The 21,605-nt window shown below is 35.2% G+C and overlaps 1 protein-coding gene across 1 annotated transcript in view; it reads right to left on the reverse strand.

Annotated features, from left to right (window-relative positions):
- The window catches only part of LOC115833833 (cilia- and flagella-associated protein 47-like), a gene marked incomplete at its 3' end in the record, with an annotated part of 35,735 nt that extends 14,863 nt beyond the window's left edge, over nt 1-20,872 (reverse strand). Inside the window, exons 1-5 of the mRNA XM_030808651.1 lie at nt 20,821-20,872; nt 19,448-19,546; nt 13,541-13,687; nt 12,149-12,374; nt 94-318 (exon numbers count right to left, since the gene is read on the reverse strand). Coding sequence (XP_030664511.1) covers nt 94-318; nt 12,149-12,374; nt 13,541-13,687; nt 19,448-19,546; nt 20,821-20,872 — 749 coding nt within the window. The remainder of the gene's footprint in view (nt 1-93; nt 319-12,148; nt 12,375-13,540; nt 13,688-19,447; nt 19,547-20,820) is intronic.
- Between the last annotated feature and the right edge of the window lie 733 nt (nt 20,873-21,605).

The following is a 21,605-nucleotide window of genomic DNA, read 5'->3' on the forward strand; positions in this document are numbered from 1 at the left end:
AAGGAAAATAATATCAAAGTCTATCTATCTGCTCATTTATCTAACTATCCAAGCCAGAGTTACGTGCTTATATGAGCACATCCAGGCACTTACTTGAGAAAGTCCAGAAGTGAGGAATGTTGCAAATGGAGTTGAATTACCCTTTTTTCATGGCTATCTACAGGTAAAGATTGACTTGAATTAATGCCAGGTGGCATTTTTCCACTCAAATGGAGCAGCACATCATAAATGGTCTTATTATATTTGGAAAAGTCATTCTGTCTGGAAAACTTTGGGGGTGGCGAGGTTGATGAGTAGAACTGCATTTTATATACATCCCTATGAGAAAAAGACTTTAAATTAAAAACAGTCTCAAAATGTTATAGTATGGGGGAAAAAAACGTGTTCAATTCAACGACTAAATTAAACTCTATTAAAATCAACTTAGTAAGAAACTCCATAATACACTTCACTAGGCTACCACTTGTTGGTCAAAAAAGATTTGTTAAATATTATCATAGATTTCCAGTATCTCATTTAAACACACATAATTATCTAATGTTGCAACTGTCAAATCTGAAGTATTAGATTATGAATAGATCAGATCTTGAGAAACAGAACAGAGATTGAATTTAAACCCATCACCTACTAGCTGAGTGAATATGGCAAGCTATCTAAACTCATTGAGCTCAATTTTGCATGATATAAATTGGAGATAATAAGGTCTATAATAGTTTCCAAGATAGATTTCAAATGTTTATCACACATGTATATACAAAAATAATTTACACACATTTTCTCAGTATTTGTATTTTAATGCTTAGAAGGGCAAATCCTGCACATTGGCTTAATAAGCAGGGATTTTCATTTTAAAGATAAAGCCCACAGTTCTTTAAATAAGATACTGCAATCTCTAATTCCTAGTAATATTGCACAAGGTTGTGATGCATACTGACTTTTAATGAAGTTAAAAATTACCACTATTCTTGCTGTCTATAATTTATTAAATATCTCACACCACATTGTCTAATTGTTAGCAATGAGAGTCACAGATGTATCACTTGCTTGGATTGACAAATAAGTACCTGAGGCCATTTTGAATGGCAGTTACCCACTTTGGTAGACAGGAAGTTCACACAGAAGAAAATACATTTCACTGGGCAAGAAATAGACTACCACTGCTCTTCCACTTACTGAATGACATTCTAAGTTACTTGACTTTTCTGTTCCTTAGTTTCCTCATAAGTAATGGGTATGATAGAGCTAGTGTATCCTGAAGTTACCAGCAAAGAAACAAATATTTTATGGAGAAAATTAGCACCACTATTGGTCAAGATTAATGCAAATTAAAAGGAACAATAAGCAATAAAAATAGACACTCAGGGATCCCAGGTATTATAGTTGTAAGACACAGGTTTTAAACTAACCATATGTACTATGTTCAAAATTGATAATTTTGCCATGGAACAATACATTATACAAAATTTGACTAATGGAGCATTCACAAATAAAAATCTGAATAAATAAAATTAAGAAATCAATGGATGAGCCTAACAGTAGATTAAATCAAATAAAAACAAAATTACTGTAATGAAATATAGGTCATAGAATAGTATTCATACTGCAACATTTGAGAAAATGAAAATCATCCTACCTGCAAGACTAATGATGCAAAAAAAAGAACAATGATGTTGATAAATATATAGGCAAATATTAACTGATTAAAAACCATAAACAAAAATAATAGTATTAAACATTATTAAATCATTATTGTTTAATAACTCCATAGTTGCCTATATATAGTTTAAGTATATTCATTTTGCTCTTACATATATATTAATATATTAAAGGATTTTGTTTATTTTTCAATTATGAGAATCCCCTACTTGGAAATTGAAAATATTCAAAAGGCTCACCCATCACTATCACCAGCAAACATGCAGTAAAATGATTAACAAATAAAACTCTTTTAAAAATAACAATTGTAGACTATCTCATTATTGTTATACTAGTGTGCAAAAGTAAGAATTCAAGGAACACAACTAGAATGAGTTATTATAGTCATTTTCATTTTAATACGTAGCTTGAATCTAAAGTCAAGTTTCTATGACTTTGTTGGACACTGTTGGCAGTATGAATAGGCAAGATGCCCAGAAATGGAGGTGACACTTCATTTTAATACTATCAAATTTATCAGTGAGCTTGCCAGCAGCTCAAAGCTGCAGAGAAAAGCATGCTATGCTATATATATGTGTATATATATACATACATATATAAGTATATATGTACTATATAAGTACATATACAAATATATGTATACATACATGTATACATGCATGTATACATGCATATATGTATACAACATCTATATGTATGTATGCACATATGTACACATACGTGTGGTATATATATATATATATATATATATATATATAAATAAAAGTCAAATGTTCCTGAATCAAGCTGGGGAAACATCCTGCAAAGAAAGGTGAAATATTATTAATAAAACATAATTTGGAAAAGTGCTCTCTTGAAAGTGATGGGTTTTAAACTGACTCTCTACTGCCAAATACAAGAAGAGTTGGTGAACATGATTAATGAAATTAGAAATACATAACTATATTAACATAATCCTAATTAAATTTATTAATAATAGCTAAGATTTACTGAAGACTCACTAGGTCCTAAGGTCTGCTCTGACATGCATTAAATATATTATCTCATAAATGTTACAACAACTGTATTATCTCCTTTTTTACAGATGAGAAAATGGAGACATAGAGGAAATATTTTCCTCATTTCAGATCCTCTTGTTATCAAAGATAAAACATTCTACTGGATGGATTTGATTTTCTATAAGATTCTAGTATTATACTAAATGAGAGGCTCTGGGATGGAATAGGTAGCTTTGGAACAAGCTTTCCTTAAGCTTCCCCTTAAGCTTCCTGACTGGCATTCTAGGATGTGTTATTTGTATGTGGCAGCTGCAGGAAGCTTCATGCTAGAGTGGAATCCTTGGATAGCACCTATATGTACTGCAATTACTTCTCTCAGAATAAGTGGGACTTCCAGTACAATTCAAATGACTCTATGATCAGTTGCTTAGAGATCTTCCCAGCGGTGTTTATAAAAAATGTTACTTCTACAATTCACCCAGCTTGAAAAGAATAGACTATAATATTTACTACATTTTCTGTGATTATCTCTGAAACATAAATTGTGTTTTCTTGTCTATTTCAAGGGCCACTTCTATCTTCTGGTGATTTGGGGAAGAGCAAAAAAGAAATAATACCTAACGGCTTCTAGGAACTGAAAAACAGACTGATGCCTGAAGTCATTAATTATAAAGGAAGTGCAAATTAAAATCCGAATGAGATATAATCTCATGCCTGTTAGATTGACTTATAGGAAATATGAACAATAACAAGTTTTGGAGAAGATGCAGAGAAAAGGGAACCCTTGCACACTTCTGGTAGGAAGGTAAATTAGTACAGTGATATAGGAAACATTATGGAGGTTCCTCAAAAAAATGAAAATAAAACTAGGGTTTTCTAAGCATAAAATCATAACATCAGTGAAGACAGAAGTAAGACTTCTGATATTTGGATGCCTTTTGTTTCTTTCTCTTGTCTGCTTGCTCTGAAAAGGACTTCTCATACTATTTTGAATAGCAGTGGTCAGAGTGGGCATCCATGTTTTGTTCTAGTACTCAAGGAAAATGGTTCCAGCTTATGCCCATTCAGTATGATGTTGGCTGTCATAGATGGCTCTTGTTATTTTGAGGTATGTTCCTTTGCTGATGACTCTGTTGAGATTTTTATCATGAAGGATGTTGGATATTATTGAAGGCTTTTATCACATCTATTGAGATGATCACAGTTTTTGTTTTTAATTCCTTATATGCAGTGAACCACATTGATTAATTAGTGTGTGTTGAATCAGCCTTGCATCCCAGGAATGAAGCCTACTTGATCATGGTGAATTAGCATTTTGATGTGCTACTGGATTCAGTTTTCTACTATTTTATTAAGGATTTTTACATCTATGTTCATCAGGAATATTGGCCTATAGTTTTCTTTTTTCAATGTGTCTCTTCCAGCTTTTGGTATCACAGTGATGCTGGCTTCCAAGAGTGTGTTATGGAGGAGTCTTTCCTCCTTGATTTTTTGGAATACAATCAGTATAATTGTTAACAGCTCTTCTTTGTATATCCGGTAGAATTTGGCTGTGAATCCTTTTGGCCCATGGCTTTTGTTAGTAGGTTTTTTATTACTTATTTAATTTTTGAAATCAATATTGATCTGTTCAGGAATTCAATTTCTTCCTGATTCAATCTTGAGAGGTTGTGTGCTTCCAGGAATTTATCCACATTCTCTAAATTTTCTAGTTCTTGTGCACAGAAGTCTTCATAAACTTCTCTTAGGATCTTTTATATTTCTGTGGGATCAGTTGTAATGCCACATTTAGTGATTTTGATTGTGCTTATTTGTATATTCTCTCCTTTTTTCTTTCTTAGTCTAGCTAGTAGTCTATCAATCTTGTTTATCTTTTCAAAAAACCAAGTTTTGGTTTGGTTGATTCTTTGCATATATTTTTGAGTTTCAAGTTCATTCAGTTCTGCTCTTATTTTAGTAATTTATTTTCTTCTGCTAGCTTTTGGGTTAGTTTTCCTAGTTTTTCTTTTTTTTAAATTATACTTTTAAGTTCTAGGTGCATATGCACAACTGCAGGTTTGTTATACATGTATACATGTGCTGTGTTGGTTGCTGCACCCATTAATTCGTCATTTACATTAGGTATTTCTCCTAATGCTATCCCTCCCCCATCCCCCAACCCCATGACAGCCCCCGTGTGTGATGTTCCCCACCCTGTCTCCAAGTGTTCTCATTGTTCAGTTCCCACCTACGAGTGAGAACATGTGGTGTTTGGTTTTTTGTCCTTGTGACAGTTTGCTCAGAATGATGGTTTCCAGTTTCATCCATGTCTCTACAAAGGACATGAACTCATCGTTTTTTTGTGGCTGCATAGTATTCCATGGTGTATATGTGCCACATTTCTTAATCCAGTCTATCATTGATGGACATTTGGGTGGGTTCCAAGTCTTTGCTATTGTGAATAGTGCCGCAATAAACATACATGTGCATGTGTCTTTATAGTAGCATGATTTATAATCTTTGGGTATATACCCAGTAATGGGATCACTGGGTCAAATGGTATTTCTCGTTCTAGATCCTTGAGGAATTGCCACACTGTCTTCCACAATGGTTGAACTAGTTTACAGTCTCACCAACAGTGTAAAAGCATTCCTATTTCTCCACATCCTCTCCAGTACCTGCTGTTTCCTGACTTTTTAATGATGGCCATTCTAACGGGTGTGAGATGGTATCTGTGCTTTTGATTTGCATTTCTCTGATGACCAGTGATGATGAGCATTTTTTCATGTGTCTGTTGGCTGCATAAATGTCTTGTTTAGAAAAGTGTCTGCTCATATCCTTTGCCCACTTTTTGATGGGGTTGTTTTGATTTTTCTTTCTTGTGAATTTAAGTTCTTTGTAGATTCTGGATATTAGCCCTTTATCAGATGGGTATACTGCAAAAATTTTCTTCCATTCTGTAGGTTGCCTGTACACTCTGATGGTAGTTTCTTTCCCCATGCACAAACTCTTTGTATAATTAGATCCCATTTGTCTATTTTGGCTTTTGTTGCCATTGCTTTTGGTGTTTTAGACATGAAGTCCTTGCCCATGCCTATGTCCTGAATGGTACTGCCTAGGTTTTCTTCTGGGATTTATGGTTTTAGGTCTAACATTTACGTCTTTAATCCATCTTGAATTAATTTTTGTGTAAGGTGTAAGGAAGGGATCCAGTTCCAGCTTTCTACATATGGCTAGCCAGTTTTCCAAGCACCATTGTTGCTTTGACAATTTGACAGAAGTAGGCTTCAGAAAGTCAGTAATAACAACTTCTCAAGCTAAAGGAGGATGTTCCAACCCATCTCAAGGAAGCTAAAAATCTTGAACAAAAGATTAGGTGATTGGCTAACTAGAATAAACAGTGTAGAGAAGACCTTAAGTAACCAGATGGAGCTGAAAACCATGGCACTAGAACTATGTGAGCATGCACAAGCTTCAGTAGCCGATTCAATCAAGTGGAAGAAAGGGTATCAGTGATTGAAGATCAAATTAATGAAATGAAACAAGAAGAGAAGTTTAGAGAAAAAAGAGTAAAAAGAAACGAACAAGCCTCAAGAAATATGGAATTATGTGAAAAGACCAAATCTACGTTTGACTGCTGTACCTGAAAGTGACGGGGAGAATGGAACCAAGTTGGAAAACATTCTGCAGGATATTAACCAGGAGAACATCCCAACCTAGCAAGGCAGGCCAACATTCAAATTCAGGAAATACGGAGAATACCACAAAGATACTCCTCAGAAGAGCAACCCCAAGACACATAATTGTCAGATTCACCAAGGTTGAAATGAAGGAAAAAATGCTAAGGGCAGCCAGAGAGAAAGGTCGGGTTACCCACAAAGGGAAGCCCATCAGACTAACAGTGGATCTCTTGGCAGAAACCCTACAAGCCAGAAGAGAGTGGGGGCCAATATTCAATATTCTTAAAGAAAAGAATTTTCAACCCAAATTTCATATCCAGCCAAACTAAGCTTCATAAGTGAAGGAGAAATCAAATCCTTTACAGACAAGCAAATGCTGAGAGATTTTGTCATCACCAGGCCTGCCCTAAAAGAGCTCCTGAAGGAAGCACTAAACATGGAAAGGAACAACCGGTACCAGCCACTGCAAAAACATGCCAAATTGTAAAGACCATCAATGCAAAATAACCAGCTAACATCATAATGACAGGATCAAATTCACACATAACAATATTAACCTTAAATGTAAATGGGCTAAATGCCCCAATTAAAAGACACAGACTGGCAGATTGGATAAAGAGTCAAGACCCATCAGTGTGCTGTATTCAGGAGACCCATCTCATGTGCAGAGATACACATAGGCTCAAAATAAAGCGATGGAGGAAGATTTACCAAGCAAATGGAAAACAAAATAAAGTAGGGGTTGCAATCCTAGTCTCTGATAAAACAGACTTTAAACCAACAAAGATCAAAAAAGACAAAGAAGGCCATTACATAATGGTAAAGGGATCAATTCAACAAGAAGAGCTAACTATCCTAAATATATATGCACCCAATACAGGAGCACCCAGATTCATAAAGCAAATCCTTAGAGACCTACAAAGAGACTTAGACTCCCACACAATAATAATGGGAGACTTTAACACCCCACTGTCAATATTAGACAGATCTACGAGACAGAAGATTAAAAGATATCCAGGAATTGAACTCAGCTCTGCACCAAGCAGACCTAATAGACATCTACAGAACTCTCCACCCCAAATCAACAGAATATACATTCTTCTCAGCACCCCATTGCACTTATTCCAAAATTGACCACATAGTTGGAAGTAAAGCACTCCTCAGCAAATGTAGTTTTTCTACTGCCTCATGTGTGAAGTTTGAGATTTTTTTTTTTTTTTTTTTTTTGAGACAGTCTTGCTCTGTCATTCAGGCTGGAGTGCAGTGGCAGATCTCAGCTCACTGCAACCTCCGCCTCATGGGTTCAATAAATTCTCCTGTCTCAGCCTCCCTAGTAGCTGAGACTATAGGAGTGTGCCACCATGTTTGACTAATTTTTTTGTATTTTTGTAGAGATGGGGTTTCAGAATGTTGGCCAGGCTTGTCTGAACTCATGACCTCCGGCAATCCACCCACCTCAGCCTCCCAAAGTGCTAGAATTACAGGTATGAGCCACTGCACCCAGCAATTTGGAATCTTTCTAATTTTTGAGGTAGGTGTTTAGCATTATAAACTTTCCTCTTAACAATGTTTTTGCTGCATCCCAGAGATTTGCTGTAAACTGATAAATGACTTCAGTAAAGTTTCAAGATACAAAATCAATGATGAAAATTGGTAGCATTTCTAAACACCAATAATGTTCATACTGAGAGCGAAATCAAGAAGGCAGTCCTATTTACAATAGCCACAGAAAAATAAAATACCTAATAATACATCTGACCAAGGGGGTGAAAGATCTATACAAGGAGATCTATAAAACACTGCTGAAAGAAATCATAGATGACACAAACAAATGGAAAAACATTGTATGCTCATTGATTGGAAGAATCAATATAGTTAAAATGGACTTACTGCCCAAAGCAATCTACAGATTGAATGCTATTTCTACCACATTACCAATGCTATTTTTCAAAGAATTATAAAAAACTTTTCTAAAATTCATATGTAACCAAAAATAAGCCCAAATAACTGAATGACTCCTGAGCAAAAAAAAAAAAAAAAAAAAAAAAAAAAAAAAAAAAAAGCTGGAGGCGCTGTATTACCTGACTTCAAACTGTACTATAAGGCTACAGGAACCAAAATTGGATGGTACTGGCACAAAAACAGACACAAAGACCAACAGAACAGAATAGAGAATCCAGAAATAAAGCTGTATAACTACAGCCATCTAATCTTCAACACAGGTCAACAAAAATAAGCAATGGAGAAAGATTCCTATTCAATAAATGATATTATGATACTTGGCTAGTCATTTGCAGACAATTAAAACTAGACCCCTAACTTTCACCATATACAAAAATTAACTCAAGATGGATTAAAGACTTAAATATAAAGTCCCAATCTATAAGAATTCTAGAGGAAAACCTAGGAATCACCATTTTGGACATTGGCCTTGGGAAAGAATTTATGTTTAAGTCCTCAAAATCAATTGCAACAAAAAGAAAAAAGTGACAAGTGGGACCAGTTAAACCAAGGGCTTCTGCACAGCAAAGGAAACTATTAACAGATTAAACAGACAACCTATAGAATGGGAGCAAATATTTGCAAACTATGCATCTGACAAAGGTCTAATATCCATAATCTATAAGGAACTGAACAGTTCAAAAGCAAAAAACAAATAACCCCATTAAAAAGTGGGCAAATAACATAAACAGACACTTTTCAAAAGGAGATATATAACTGGCCAACAAACATATGAAAAAGTGCTCGACATTACTAAACATCAGAGAAATGCAAATCAACATCATAGTGAGATACCATCTCACGCAGTCAGAATGGCTATTACTAAAAAGGCAAAAACAAGAGATGTTTGTGAGGCTGCAGAGAAAAGTGACGTTTATCACACACCGGGCTGTTGTGGGGTGGGGGGAGGGGGGAGGGATAGCATTAGGAGATATACCTAATGTTAAATGATGAGTTAATGGGTGCAGCACACCAACGTGGCACATGTATACATGTGTAACAAACCTGCACGTTGTGCACATGTACCCTAAAACTTAAAGTATAATAAAAAAAAAGAAAAAAAGTGAATGTTTAAATACTATTGGTGGGAATGCAAGTAAGATCAGCTACTGTGGAAAGCAGTTTGGAGATTTCTCAAAGAACTTAAAACAGAAATACCATTCAACCCAGCAATCCCATTGTGGGGTATATATCCAAAGAAAATAAATCATTCTATCAAAAAGCCATATGCACTTGTATATTCATCACAGCACTATTCACAATAGCAAAGACATAGAATCAACCTAGTTCCCATCAAAGGTGGACTGGATAAAGAAAATGTGGTATATATACACAATGGAATACTATGAAACCATAAAAAAGAATGAATCATGTCATTTGCAGCAACATGGATGCAGCTGGACCATTATCTTAAATGAATAAACACAGGAAAAAAAAAACAAATACGCATGCTCTCTCTTGTGGGACCTAAATATTGGGTACTCATGAACAAAAAGATGCCACAAAAGGCACTCAGGTCAACAGAAGGAGACATGAGGGAAGGAAACAAGTGTCGAAAACTAACTGTTGTGTACTGTGCTCTTTATTTGGGTGACAGGATTATTTGTATTCCAAACCTCAGCATCACACAATATATGCATGTATATTGCACATGTACCCCTGAATCTAAATAAAATTGAAATTATTAAAAAATAACAACAGGCCGGGTGCGGTGGCTCATGCCTGTAATCCCAGCACTTTGGGAGGCCAGGGCAGGTGGATCACGAGGTCAGGAGTTCTAGACCAGGCTGGCCAACATAGTGAAACCCTGTCTCTGAAAAATACAAAAATTAGCCAGGCATGGTGGCAAGCACCTGTAGTCTCAGCTACTTGGGAGGCTGAGACAGAAGAACTGCTTGAGCCCGGGAAGCGGAGGTTGCAGTGAGCCAAGATCGCGCCACTACACTCCAGTCTGGGTGACAGAGAGAGACTCCATCTCAAAATAAAAATAATAAATAAATAATAAATAAATAAATAAATATAAAATTAAAATTAAAACATTAAAATAAAGCTACCACATGATCCACCTATCCCAATACTGGGTATCTATTTAAAGTAATGAAATCAGTACACTGAAACGATATAATCACTCCCAGGTTTATTACAGCATTATTCACAATAGCCAAGATATGGAATCAACCTGTGTCAATCAACAGATGAATGGATAAAGAAATGTAACACTCTTCAGCCTTAAAAAAGAGTGAAATCCAGTCGTTTTTGACAACATGGATGAACCTGAAGGACATTACGCTAAGTGAAATAAGCCAGGCATAGAAAGATGAATATTACATGATCTCACTCATACATTTTATCTAAAAAAGTTGAATTCATTGAAGCTGAGAGTGAAATAGTGGTCATCAGAGGCTGAGGGTTGAGGGCCCCAGAGATGTTGGTCAAATGATACCAGGTTGCAATTATACAAGAGAAATAAATGATAAATACTTATGATGATGAATATGTTCGTTATCTTGATTTAATTATTCCACACTGTACATATACATACCATATTAATGCTGTGTACCCTATAATTATATATGATTGCAATTTGTTCAAAAATTTGAAAAAAACTCCATAAGTCATCTATTTCATTAACTAGATCCCAAAATATGTTTATGAAGAAAAGTTATTATAACAAGACAAAATATATACTTACTAAAATTTTCATAGCCTTATAAAAAAGAAAACAGACAAAGAATTATCAATAAATACGAAAGTCCCCTCAAATAATTTGTCTTCTGCTATTCTACTTGTATATATCGCAGCAATCAACAAATGAACTGGGCGTTATTTTCCTTATTGCTGTGAAGTGGTGTTTCTAAAGAGTGAAATTTCCCAAGGTACACATCAACAAAGAGCATTTCTGACAATCTCTATCTTCAGGTTCAAGAAAGAAGATGCACAAACATTCCAAAAATGTTTCAATAACAAATGATATTATGATGAAACTACAAATTTTCAGGGTATCTATTGCATTAATTTTCTCACAGCAGGGACAAAGATGAAATATTAGCCAATTCATTCCATGAAGCTAGGTTTGTCCTATTAATTAAAAAAACCTGAAAAAGGTAACATAAGGAAAACTGTAGCCTAGTTTTACCTAGGTCACTCGAATATAGAGCAGAAATTCTATAAATAGCCCATAGTCCACTATAGGTATGAGTACTGTACTCCCCGCCGTGGTTGCAGCAAGTTACCTCATTGCTGAGAAAGCAGGTAGAAAAGCTCTGAGAATATATCACACCAACAATATTATAACCAGTAACAGGCCTAAACTCCTGTTTAAATTAACAACAGAATTAAGTCACTCGATATAACCAAAACAGTTGAACTATTTTAGAAATACTGAGTAATAAAACAACACATGAAAGAAGGGAAGCAAATGCACTGTAAACGAGGAAATCAAGTCAAAGAAAAGTGAGCCCTCCTTGTTCATTAATCCATTACTGTCTACCTGGCGTAATCTCGATCTAGGGCTAATATTAAAGGGCTTTCCTACTCATAGTATAACCTTCCTCATATCACAGATGAGGAAGGTGAGGTTTAGAGATTTTCAGTGCTTGCCTAAAATTATCAGATATTTAAAAGAAATTAAAGATGACATTATACTAAAAAATTTGTGTTTGCATCATTTTACTCTTCTTGCAATAACAAAAATAAATTATGAGACGCTTCATAATATAGCAGTTTAGAATAAATTATTTCATATTGTATTTCACTTAAAATAATCTCAATCAATAGATTATATTTTATGATGTGACACGAAGCAAGGAATTTAGAGAAACATGGGACTCTCACCTTCTTATAGTCTCTGGAATAGAAAAAGAATGGGGTCCTTCAGGCCAGCCAAAGAGACTGAACCAGATCTGTGCTGCATTTACAACCTTCTCAAAAAAGTAGTGTGCCTTTGTTCCTTCTTCAAGAGGAAGGAATTGTTCATATTTTTCCTTTTCAATAGATCCATCATCTTCCTTTGATATTTCACTTTCATCCAAGTGCAAATTTTCAGGCAGTGCTTCCACTCCTAAAATTCAAATTAGTTTGTTAAAAAAGGGCTACTTGACCAGGAGTAAAATACTCTGTCAGTTATTGTCATTTGTATGCAGACTAATAGAACCCATTCTACAAATTATTCTATGCTCTCAAAGAGATTCTGAGTCAATTTACTGTATCTTAAAGTCAACAATGAAAATACATTTACTTTTAAGTACCTAAGAGAAACGTTTTAACAATAGCTGGATTTCAATACATAAAAGTTACATTTTCTTCTTGCCATAATGGTATGTGAAAATATTCCCTGAAGTGGAATCTTTCATTTTTTTATTACATTAGTGAAATGTATTGACAATCTTTAGCATTATGTATTAGAAAAAATTTAATCTCATCTGAAAAAATTATACAAACACAATATTGCTTTAGATCCCAAATGACTTTCTATCCAAATCAAGTACTTTAATAAAACAAAACATTTTCAAGTTAAAGTAATTTTCAAGAATATAAAATGATTTCATCTTTTTTTCCAAAAATATCTGGCCATATAATGGCACAATCACATACTCACTAAAAACCTCGTATTATTTAACTTGGTTTGGTTCATTCAATAAAAAGAAAAATGTTCAATATTACCTACATCCAGAGAAATAAATATTTGAACAGTTAATGGTAAATAATAGTATGAAACTCACATATTTATCTGTGCTGACCTCTTTCTAAGACAGGAAACCTTGGCTACAGTTAGTTAGATAATGAAGAGACAAGTCCTTAGTTCTGCAGTTCCCAAACTGTGCACAGAGTGCTTGAGATGTCACAGTAAATTTACAGAGCCTCCACAGGTATTAACATTTTTGTTAAATATTACTGCAACATCTATTAGACAGCACGTAAGTACTACTCTTACATTTTTGTCCCAATGCATTTAATAAATGGAACTATGTGCTACATTTTGGCATTCAGAAAAGTAAATACTGAAACAGTAAGAGTGCTGTGAACCAAGAACATTAGAGAATCTCTACTATTGACCCTTGAAGACAACTCTCCAAACAGATGATCCATTTAAAATTAATGACAAATTCCCAATTTTCTTCATGAATTTCTTGTAATTTGTAAAAACCTAACTTTTAAATTAAATGATATTAAGGAGATCATGTCATGGACTAATTTTGGAAAGTACACTATATATTTGCTACATACCAATAAATAAGTTTCCCTCTGCAGGTTCAGCATCGTTGAATTTGCTAGTGGTGTATGTCTTTTTAATTGAAGCAGGAGAGGGTGATTTAGCATCCTGGTAGGGAGGCAAAACACTGTCTCTAGTCTTCTTAAGATATTCATCCTTATCTACAAACGACACATTGGATCACAGTGAGCAAAACATGCATTCACGTATTTCTTTATACCATTATTTAACCTGAGTTTATCTATTATCTATTGATGTATCTATCTATCTATGTATCCATCTATCTATGGCAAAGTAAAAAAAAGTCTAAACACCCACTGTACATCAAATAAGATGTCAAATAGGAAAAAGATAACATAAAAGTTGATAACAATTTTCTAAACTAAATGAATTTTTTTGGTAAGGCAATTGTTATGGTACATCAAAGTTATTAGAGAATGAACAATGTTGAACTTAAGCGTAAAAAAATATGAAAATATTTTAAATGTTTCTACATCCAAATAAATGAAATTATTACATATGCTGTTCAAAATAAGATATAGGAAAAGAGTCACCAGAAAAACTAATTCCTTCCTAGTTAACTCTCTGTAATAATATGACAGCTTGGTTATGAACTGATACCATTTTTGTACAGATTTCAATCTCGATTTCAGCTACAGTTGCTATATATGTATATTAGGGTCTGCCACAGTGTAAATCTGAATCCAACCAAAGATAGTTCTGGCCAAGAAAAGCCAGTAGGTGTGACCTAAGGCCAAGCCTCAAAATACATATGCAATTTACATATATTCATAGTCTTGATGCAGGACAGGTGGGCCCCAGAGTCGACCTTAGCCTGCAAGGGTTCTTGGCTTTGCCCAGGAAAGAATTCAAGGGCAAGCCAGAGGTAGAAGTAAACAGCTTAATTAAAGAGGCAGTGTTACACCTCCAGCAATATTACAGCTCCATGACTGCCCTTGGAGAGCAGGGCTACCCCTAGGCAGAGGGTAGCAGCTCAGGGCAGTTTTGCAGTCATATTTATTCCCATTTTTAATTGCATGCAGATTAAGGGGCGGTTTATGCAGAAATTTCTAGGGAAAGGGTAGTAATCCTTGGACGATTGCCATGTAAAGGGGCGGTAACTCCCAAATGTTGCCACGGCAATGGTAAATTGACATGACACACTGGTAGGCATGTCTGATTGAAAACTGATTTTGCAGCCAGGTGAGGTGGCTCATGCCTATACTCCCAGCACTTTGGGAGGCCAAGGCAGGCGGATCACCTGAGGTCAGGAGTTCAAGACCAGCCTGGCCAACATGGTAAAACTCCATCTCTAGTAAAAATACAAAAATTAGCCAGGTGTGGTGGCACGTGCCTATAGTCCCAGCTACTCGGGAGGCTGAGGCATGAGAATCGCTTGAACCCAGGAGGTGGAGGCTGCAGTGAGCCGAGATTGTGCCACTGCATTCCAGCTTGGGACACAGAGGTAGACCCTGTTTCAAAAAAAAAAAAAAAAAAAGTAAAAGAAAAAGAAAGCTGATTTTGCCTGCACTCTGTTTTAGCTAGTCCTCCATATGGTCCAGTGTCCAAGCATCCAAGTCCCACCCTGGTGTCAAGTCCCAGCTCATGACTCAGTCTAATTCTGTCAAAAAAGCATAGACTCTGCAGCTAGAAAAATCTGATTTGAAAACTTGGCACACCTACTCCTACTCACAGTTAAACTGTGAGTATGTTATACAAATTATTTAAAACACGTATTTATCCATAAAATTAGACTAAAGTTTCTGAGCTCATGAGTTTGTTGTGAAGATTACATTAAAGGCAATAACAAATATAAATGAGCTTTTATATGCTAACTTCCTTGCACTCTTTCATAACAGAGTCATTTAGAATTTGCCTGAGACTCTGTAGTCAATAGGTGTGCATTATTTCCAGAATGCTACACCACTATAGACTTCACAGAAGTGAGCCTCAGAGAACTCAATGATAAATTATTTGTGGTAGATGCATTAGGCCAAATGTTTTTAACTTACCATTAAATGATAAAAAGTTCCTGGTGGAATGCAAAGCCACATCTATACACTTTCAACTAAACTCAATAATTCACTTTTTAAAAGAATTTTGCAGATGAACTATACTAAAATAATCATACTGCTTTACTTTTAGATATACTTGATATGTTTTAAGATTTTACCTTTATTGATCACATCATACCTTAGCACACACTACCAAAGTATGTGGGATCTGAGACCTCAAATTTCATTAGAATTCCCTGGGATAAGCTGCTCAGCCTCTCTACATATTCAGATTTTTAATTTGTAAAGTGAGATATATAAGGGCATCTAACTCAGAACTTCTGGGAGGACTAATTTAAAGGACAAATATAAGGTACTTGGCAGAGCACCATAGACCTGGTAAGCATTAAATATATATTAGAAATTATTACTATACATATTTCTACAGATGTTTTAGGATATTTAAGAATTATAATTTCTTTCTTTTGAAATATTTCCCCAAATGGATGTATTATTTCAACACATAGACTTTATGCTTAATAATCTAACAACAAGGTTTTATTTATTTTAAAGAGATAACAATATTATTTATTGCCCAGTAATCATTATTTTCTGGAAGTAAATTATAAAGCATATAAAAATCATAATGCAATCACAACCACAGTGATAATAGCAATAATAATGAAATATTAATAACAATAATTTCCATGTATTTGCAGTCTATGGGTCCTCACAAAAGTACTTTTAAATAGGTAAAACAGATATTATCAGTATTCTGTTACTGTTCTGTCACGCACATTTTGCTTAATAAAAGATTGTAAATTTGAAGCTTTGAGAATAAAAGATAAAATCATATGGCATAATAGTGTGGTTAGAGCACAAATGAGAATTGCCATCATCCAGTTTGTGTGACTCTTCGTAACTATTATGTTGTATAATCTGAAATCCTCCCCCTGGAAGTACAGTAGAATATAAAAATATTATGTCAATATTAGTCAAAAAATCTTTTTTTTTTTTAAATTGAGGAGTCTCGCTCTGTTGCCAGGCTGGAGTGCAGTGGCATGATCTTGGCTCACTGCAACCTCTGCCTCCTGGATTCAAGCAGTTCTCCTGCCTCAGCCTCCCGAGTAGCTCGGATTACATGCACGTGCCACCATGCCCAGCTAATTTTTGTATATTTAGTAAGAGACGGGATTTCACCATGTTGGCTAGGATGGTCTCGATCTCTTGACCTTGTGATCTGCTTGCTTCAGCCTCCAGAAGTGCTGGGATTACAGGCGTGAGCCACTGCACCCGGCCAAAAAAAAATCTTTAAATTTTGACAATGTGTGTTAAAATTTTGAGATATCTATCTCTCCCTATACATCTCCACTCTGCCAACTGCATTATTCCATAAATTGCTTTAAAATAATTTTTTGGTGTTCAGAATATGCTATTTCACATATAACCCATTCTTTTATGAAAATATATAGCTAAAAGATGCCTTCCTGATGGTTTATGATTCAAGTAATCCATTTTGCAATACTGAATAAATACCTTTTATCTGCTAAACACTGTGTGAGGCACTATCGACACAAGGGTGAAAAAGAGAGAGGTGATTCCTACTCTCACAGACTTTATAGATAGCAACATTTAGAAAAAGACACCGATAATAGGCAGGTTAAGTCAAAATGTAGTAAGGGCTATGACAGAAGAATTGCACAGAGCTATGAGGATACACCAGAGAAACACATAATTTTTGCATGCAGAGGCAGGGATCTTCTATAACTATGTACGGTGTCATGGGTAAAATGCTCCAGTCATAAGAAAGAATATCAGTAAAATCAAAATGCTCAAAGAACTTGCAGAAGATTAATGTGGCTTGAGCATAAAGGGAAAAATGTCCAGAAATGACAACTAAGCCACTTGCTAACGTGTGTGGTCTTGTAGGCTTCATCCACCTAGCAATGATATTCTATGGAAAGATTTTATACCTGGGAATTAAAGAATGAATTTTCAGTTTGTAAATATCACCGTGGCATTGTGTGAAGGTAGGTATGTGAAAGGGGAGACCACTGTGGGAGGAAGGAGAACAGTTTAGAAACCCGTGCAACAATCCTGGAAAGGTATTATGGCAGCTTGAATGTTTGTAGTGGCAGTGGAGAGGGAGAAAAGTGAATGGATTTGATAAATATTTAGGCAGCAAAAGGGACAGGAATTGGTGACTGGAAGCGGAGTGTGACAGAGAAGACACTGCCAATGATGGCACTCAGGTTTCCGGATTTGGCACCTGTATGGACTATAGGTACAAACATAGAGATGGGGTATATAGAGAAAAAATGTCAGAGAGAGGACTTCAGTTGGGGTTCTGTTGTTTTGGGGTGCCTATAGGAATACAATGAATGGCATCCAGAAGACAGTTGAATTCCAAATTCCTGAATCTCTGAGAGGAAACAAGGCTAGAGGTATAGCCCATGGATATAGCTGAAGTCCATGGAAGGAAGAAGGGAGGGGGCAGAACTATTGACACAGACAATTTAAAAGTACAGATAGAGGAACAGGGAGGAATCTATGAAAGATGCTCAGAAGGAACAGTCAGAGAGGTTAAACGAGACCAAAGAAGTACGGTATGTGGAACCCAGACAAGTTTGAAGATAGAGAAAGAGAATAGTCAACAGTCTTAGCTGTGCTCAGTAGTTTAGTAATGGCAGAATAATGCATAATTCTTCTTCCTCACCCCTGAATTTTTTTTTCCTGTTAAAGGCAGCTGAAGTATTCTAATTGTTTAATTTCCTCTGCTGCTTTTCTCCTTCTCCCTGGGAAGTTGAGTGATTTATTTTACTGTTAGATTTGGAAAGAATTAATAAGGAATGCATGGCCTGAAGCTACCGTTTTTGCTCTTTGGGAATGAGCCTGCTGGCCACTGAGAAAATATAGTCTACTTTCTCCTTCTACTGTCTTCCTAGATGTCCACTCAAAGCAGCTAAGAGGGAGACAGAAATGAAAAGATAAGCAAGGTTACTTGATTGAGAAAGGTACCTGGGTTAAAGGGATTCAGATAAAGGAATGAGTTAAGGCAAGAAGAGCCCTGGCTCCCAGCTTCGTGACCAGTAAAAGAGTCACGATACATGCTTGTGACTTGCTTTTGTCGACAATCCAGTTCCAATCCCAAGAGGGTATTTGGAAGTTCAGAGTGTGTACTGCTTAATGGCCTCTATTTCTTCTGAATAGTAAGAAAAAGAGTCATCCCCTGAAAATGTAAGGTAAGAATAAGGACTAAATGAGTTTCATCAGAGTTGTAAATATTTGAAGAAACAAGTGAAGAATATGAGAAAATTGGTTTAAAAACAAACAAAAAACCTGTAATTCAGCACTAAAAATTAAGAACTTGACGATCTACATAAATGGGATTTTTTTTTGTTACCCACTCTCCTCCTTTCTCTAATGTACTCCCCTGTTTCCTTGCCTTTCATATTTCTCCCTGCTCACTAGTTGTTTAGTATTCTTAGCTTCTCTACAATCTCCCTGCAGCAATTCCAGGCTGGTCTAATGACCACACTCTGTACCACTTTAATTCATCACAATCCAAGAATTGTTCCCTTTCTAAAACACTGATACTCAAAAAATGACAGAAGGTTCCCACTGCTAGCAGAATAAAGGGCATAGCATTATGGTCCTGTACCTACATTTACTGCCTTACACCTCCTTCACAACCTGCATGTTTTGCCTATATTGTCTTTTGCCCAAATCGTTCTATTTCAAACGTAGATCATCAACTTTTTGGAATTAACAGACATGCAGATTCTACTCTCAATGACAAGCATCAGCTTCCATCAGAGGCAGCTGTTTTAATAAACAATTGATAATTTTAAAATTCACTTTATTCTAGATGTTGGCCAAGAACCTATACAGTGAGAGTTAGGGATAAATAAGTCATACGTAGCTTACCATCTTTAAAAATAATGTTTTGCTTATCCGGATGAATGCCATATATGGGTAAATAGTAAGAATGCAGTTTTCTGCGTTGCAGTAACTGGAAGTGAAAACCTGAAAGTGAAAAACTTTGCATTTCAATACAATAAAAAATGTCTGATGCAGTAAATGCAATGCATTAAGTATCCAGATGCCCGTTAATGATGAAGACATATAGATTTATGTTCATTTTTTCTTTCTACTTACTTTGTTTTTTTTTAACCATCTACTCCAATGTTTAATGATTTTTAAAATTTTTTCTATTTAAAGATTTTAACAGATAGTATACATTTCACTGTCAAGTGTGCTATAGAACACGGCTTGTAACTGTGGCAGGTGCAAAAACACAGATTCAGGAAAAGTTTAGAGTTGAAGGTGTCTCATAGTATATTTACTCCATTTTCATTATGAGTTCCCTGACAAATGGTATGTAGCCATTGGATGACACTATTAGGGGAGACACTACCAGATGACATTCACAACACAGAAAAACAGCCCATTTATACTCTGGAAGCTGTACCCTTTCAGAAGGTTTCTTGTTCCAGCCGCAATAAGAAGAAAAACCTACAATCTGAACCCCATTACAGTTCTTCAAATATTTAAATACAGTCATTATTTTTTTTCTCTAAGGTTTATCTTCAGATTTCAAGAAATTATAGAACATTTCGAGGATTCTTCTACTGCCAGGTCTCCAAATCTCTTACATATCAGTCTCATTATTTTAGATAAACTTCTTGTTTTGTGTTTGTCCTTCTTTATATGTGTCTGAGGACTGAAAGCAATATACACTGCAAAAGTTATTCAACAAATACAAAGTACTATTACTCTTCCTGTAACCTGCATACTCTATTTTATGAAAGCATTGGTGAAATTGTCTTATTATGTTTACCAACCAAAAAACACTCTTAAAACTATATTTGGATTGCATATCTTATATGACAATTCTATTCTTGTGCAACTGATTTTTAAATAATAGAAGGCTATATTTTATATCTTATCTCTTTAATTACTGCCTTATTAATTTCAGATCTGCAATATTAATAGTATACCAAGAAAAATATCACTGTGAATCACGCCATCTATCATCTACTAGTACTACTTATATGGTCACTTTACTAGCTGAGGTAAAATGCCAAGAAATCCACCTTTTAATGCAAGTACGAATTAATGTAAATATAGAAAAGGATGAAAAGTATAAAACAATGGTTCTATAAGCTGAAATATTAATGAATTATCAAGTAAATTAATAGTAAATATATATTACATGCAAATTGAATGATTTCCACCTCAGTTGCTGCATCCAAGTATTGTTCCCAGTAAGAAAGGAGGACTACGTTTTTCACTTATACCTGGAACGTAATATGTATTAACATGTGATGTAAAATACACCACACTCAACATATCGGTCTTGGTTTTAACACCAAACACTAATCTTTATCTTTCTTTCTATGGATCCTAAGCACATGTATCAGATAGCCTTATTCAGGATTACATTCATATCTTATATGTAATTATTTTACCATATGATATCTATCTTTAAATTTAAATTCCTTGATTAGCATAAATCAGAAATACTTCTACAAATTGTGCACTAGTGCTAAACATAGTGATCAAATTCAAAAATTTCCATTGACTCAATATTATCTATATTTAACCAATAATTTTAGATTAAATACATAGTTACATACATAGAGGCAACCATCATCACTACCAGATAGAATAAGACATATATTTTTTGTTTTAACTATGACTACAGAAGGAAGTCAAAAGAGACCAACCAGTTAATAAAAATTCTGTGGATTGCTGTGTGCCCTTGTACTTCACATCCCCTGTAGATGTACCCTGGGGCAGGCCCCTATTAGCCAAACACCTGTGGGTGTGGAAGTTCAAATCTCAGCTCCATCGCGCCCAATCACAACAAAAATTGTGAGGTCATTTCAGTTCTGGAGAAACCTACAGGATTAGGTTGTGCTGTTGAGATATTTGATTTAAATGTCACATTTATTTGGAGTGATCAATTCCCTGTTCTACTTCTCTTACCCCATTAATTGTTTTTTAGGGGGAACATTTCCTTAATGCACAGACCCATGAATCATCATCTGAAAGTGAGCTTGTGGACAAAGTTCCCTAAGAC

This window comes from Nomascus leucogenys, unplaced genomic scaffold (assembly GCF_006542625.1).
Source record: "Nomascus leucogenys isolate Asia unplaced genomic scaffold, Asia_NLE_v1 000466F_44916_qpd_obj, whole genome shotgun sequence".
NCBI classification, from domain to species: domain Eukaryota; kingdom Metazoa; phylum Chordata; class Mammalia; order Primates; family Hylobatidae; genus Nomascus; species Nomascus leucogenys.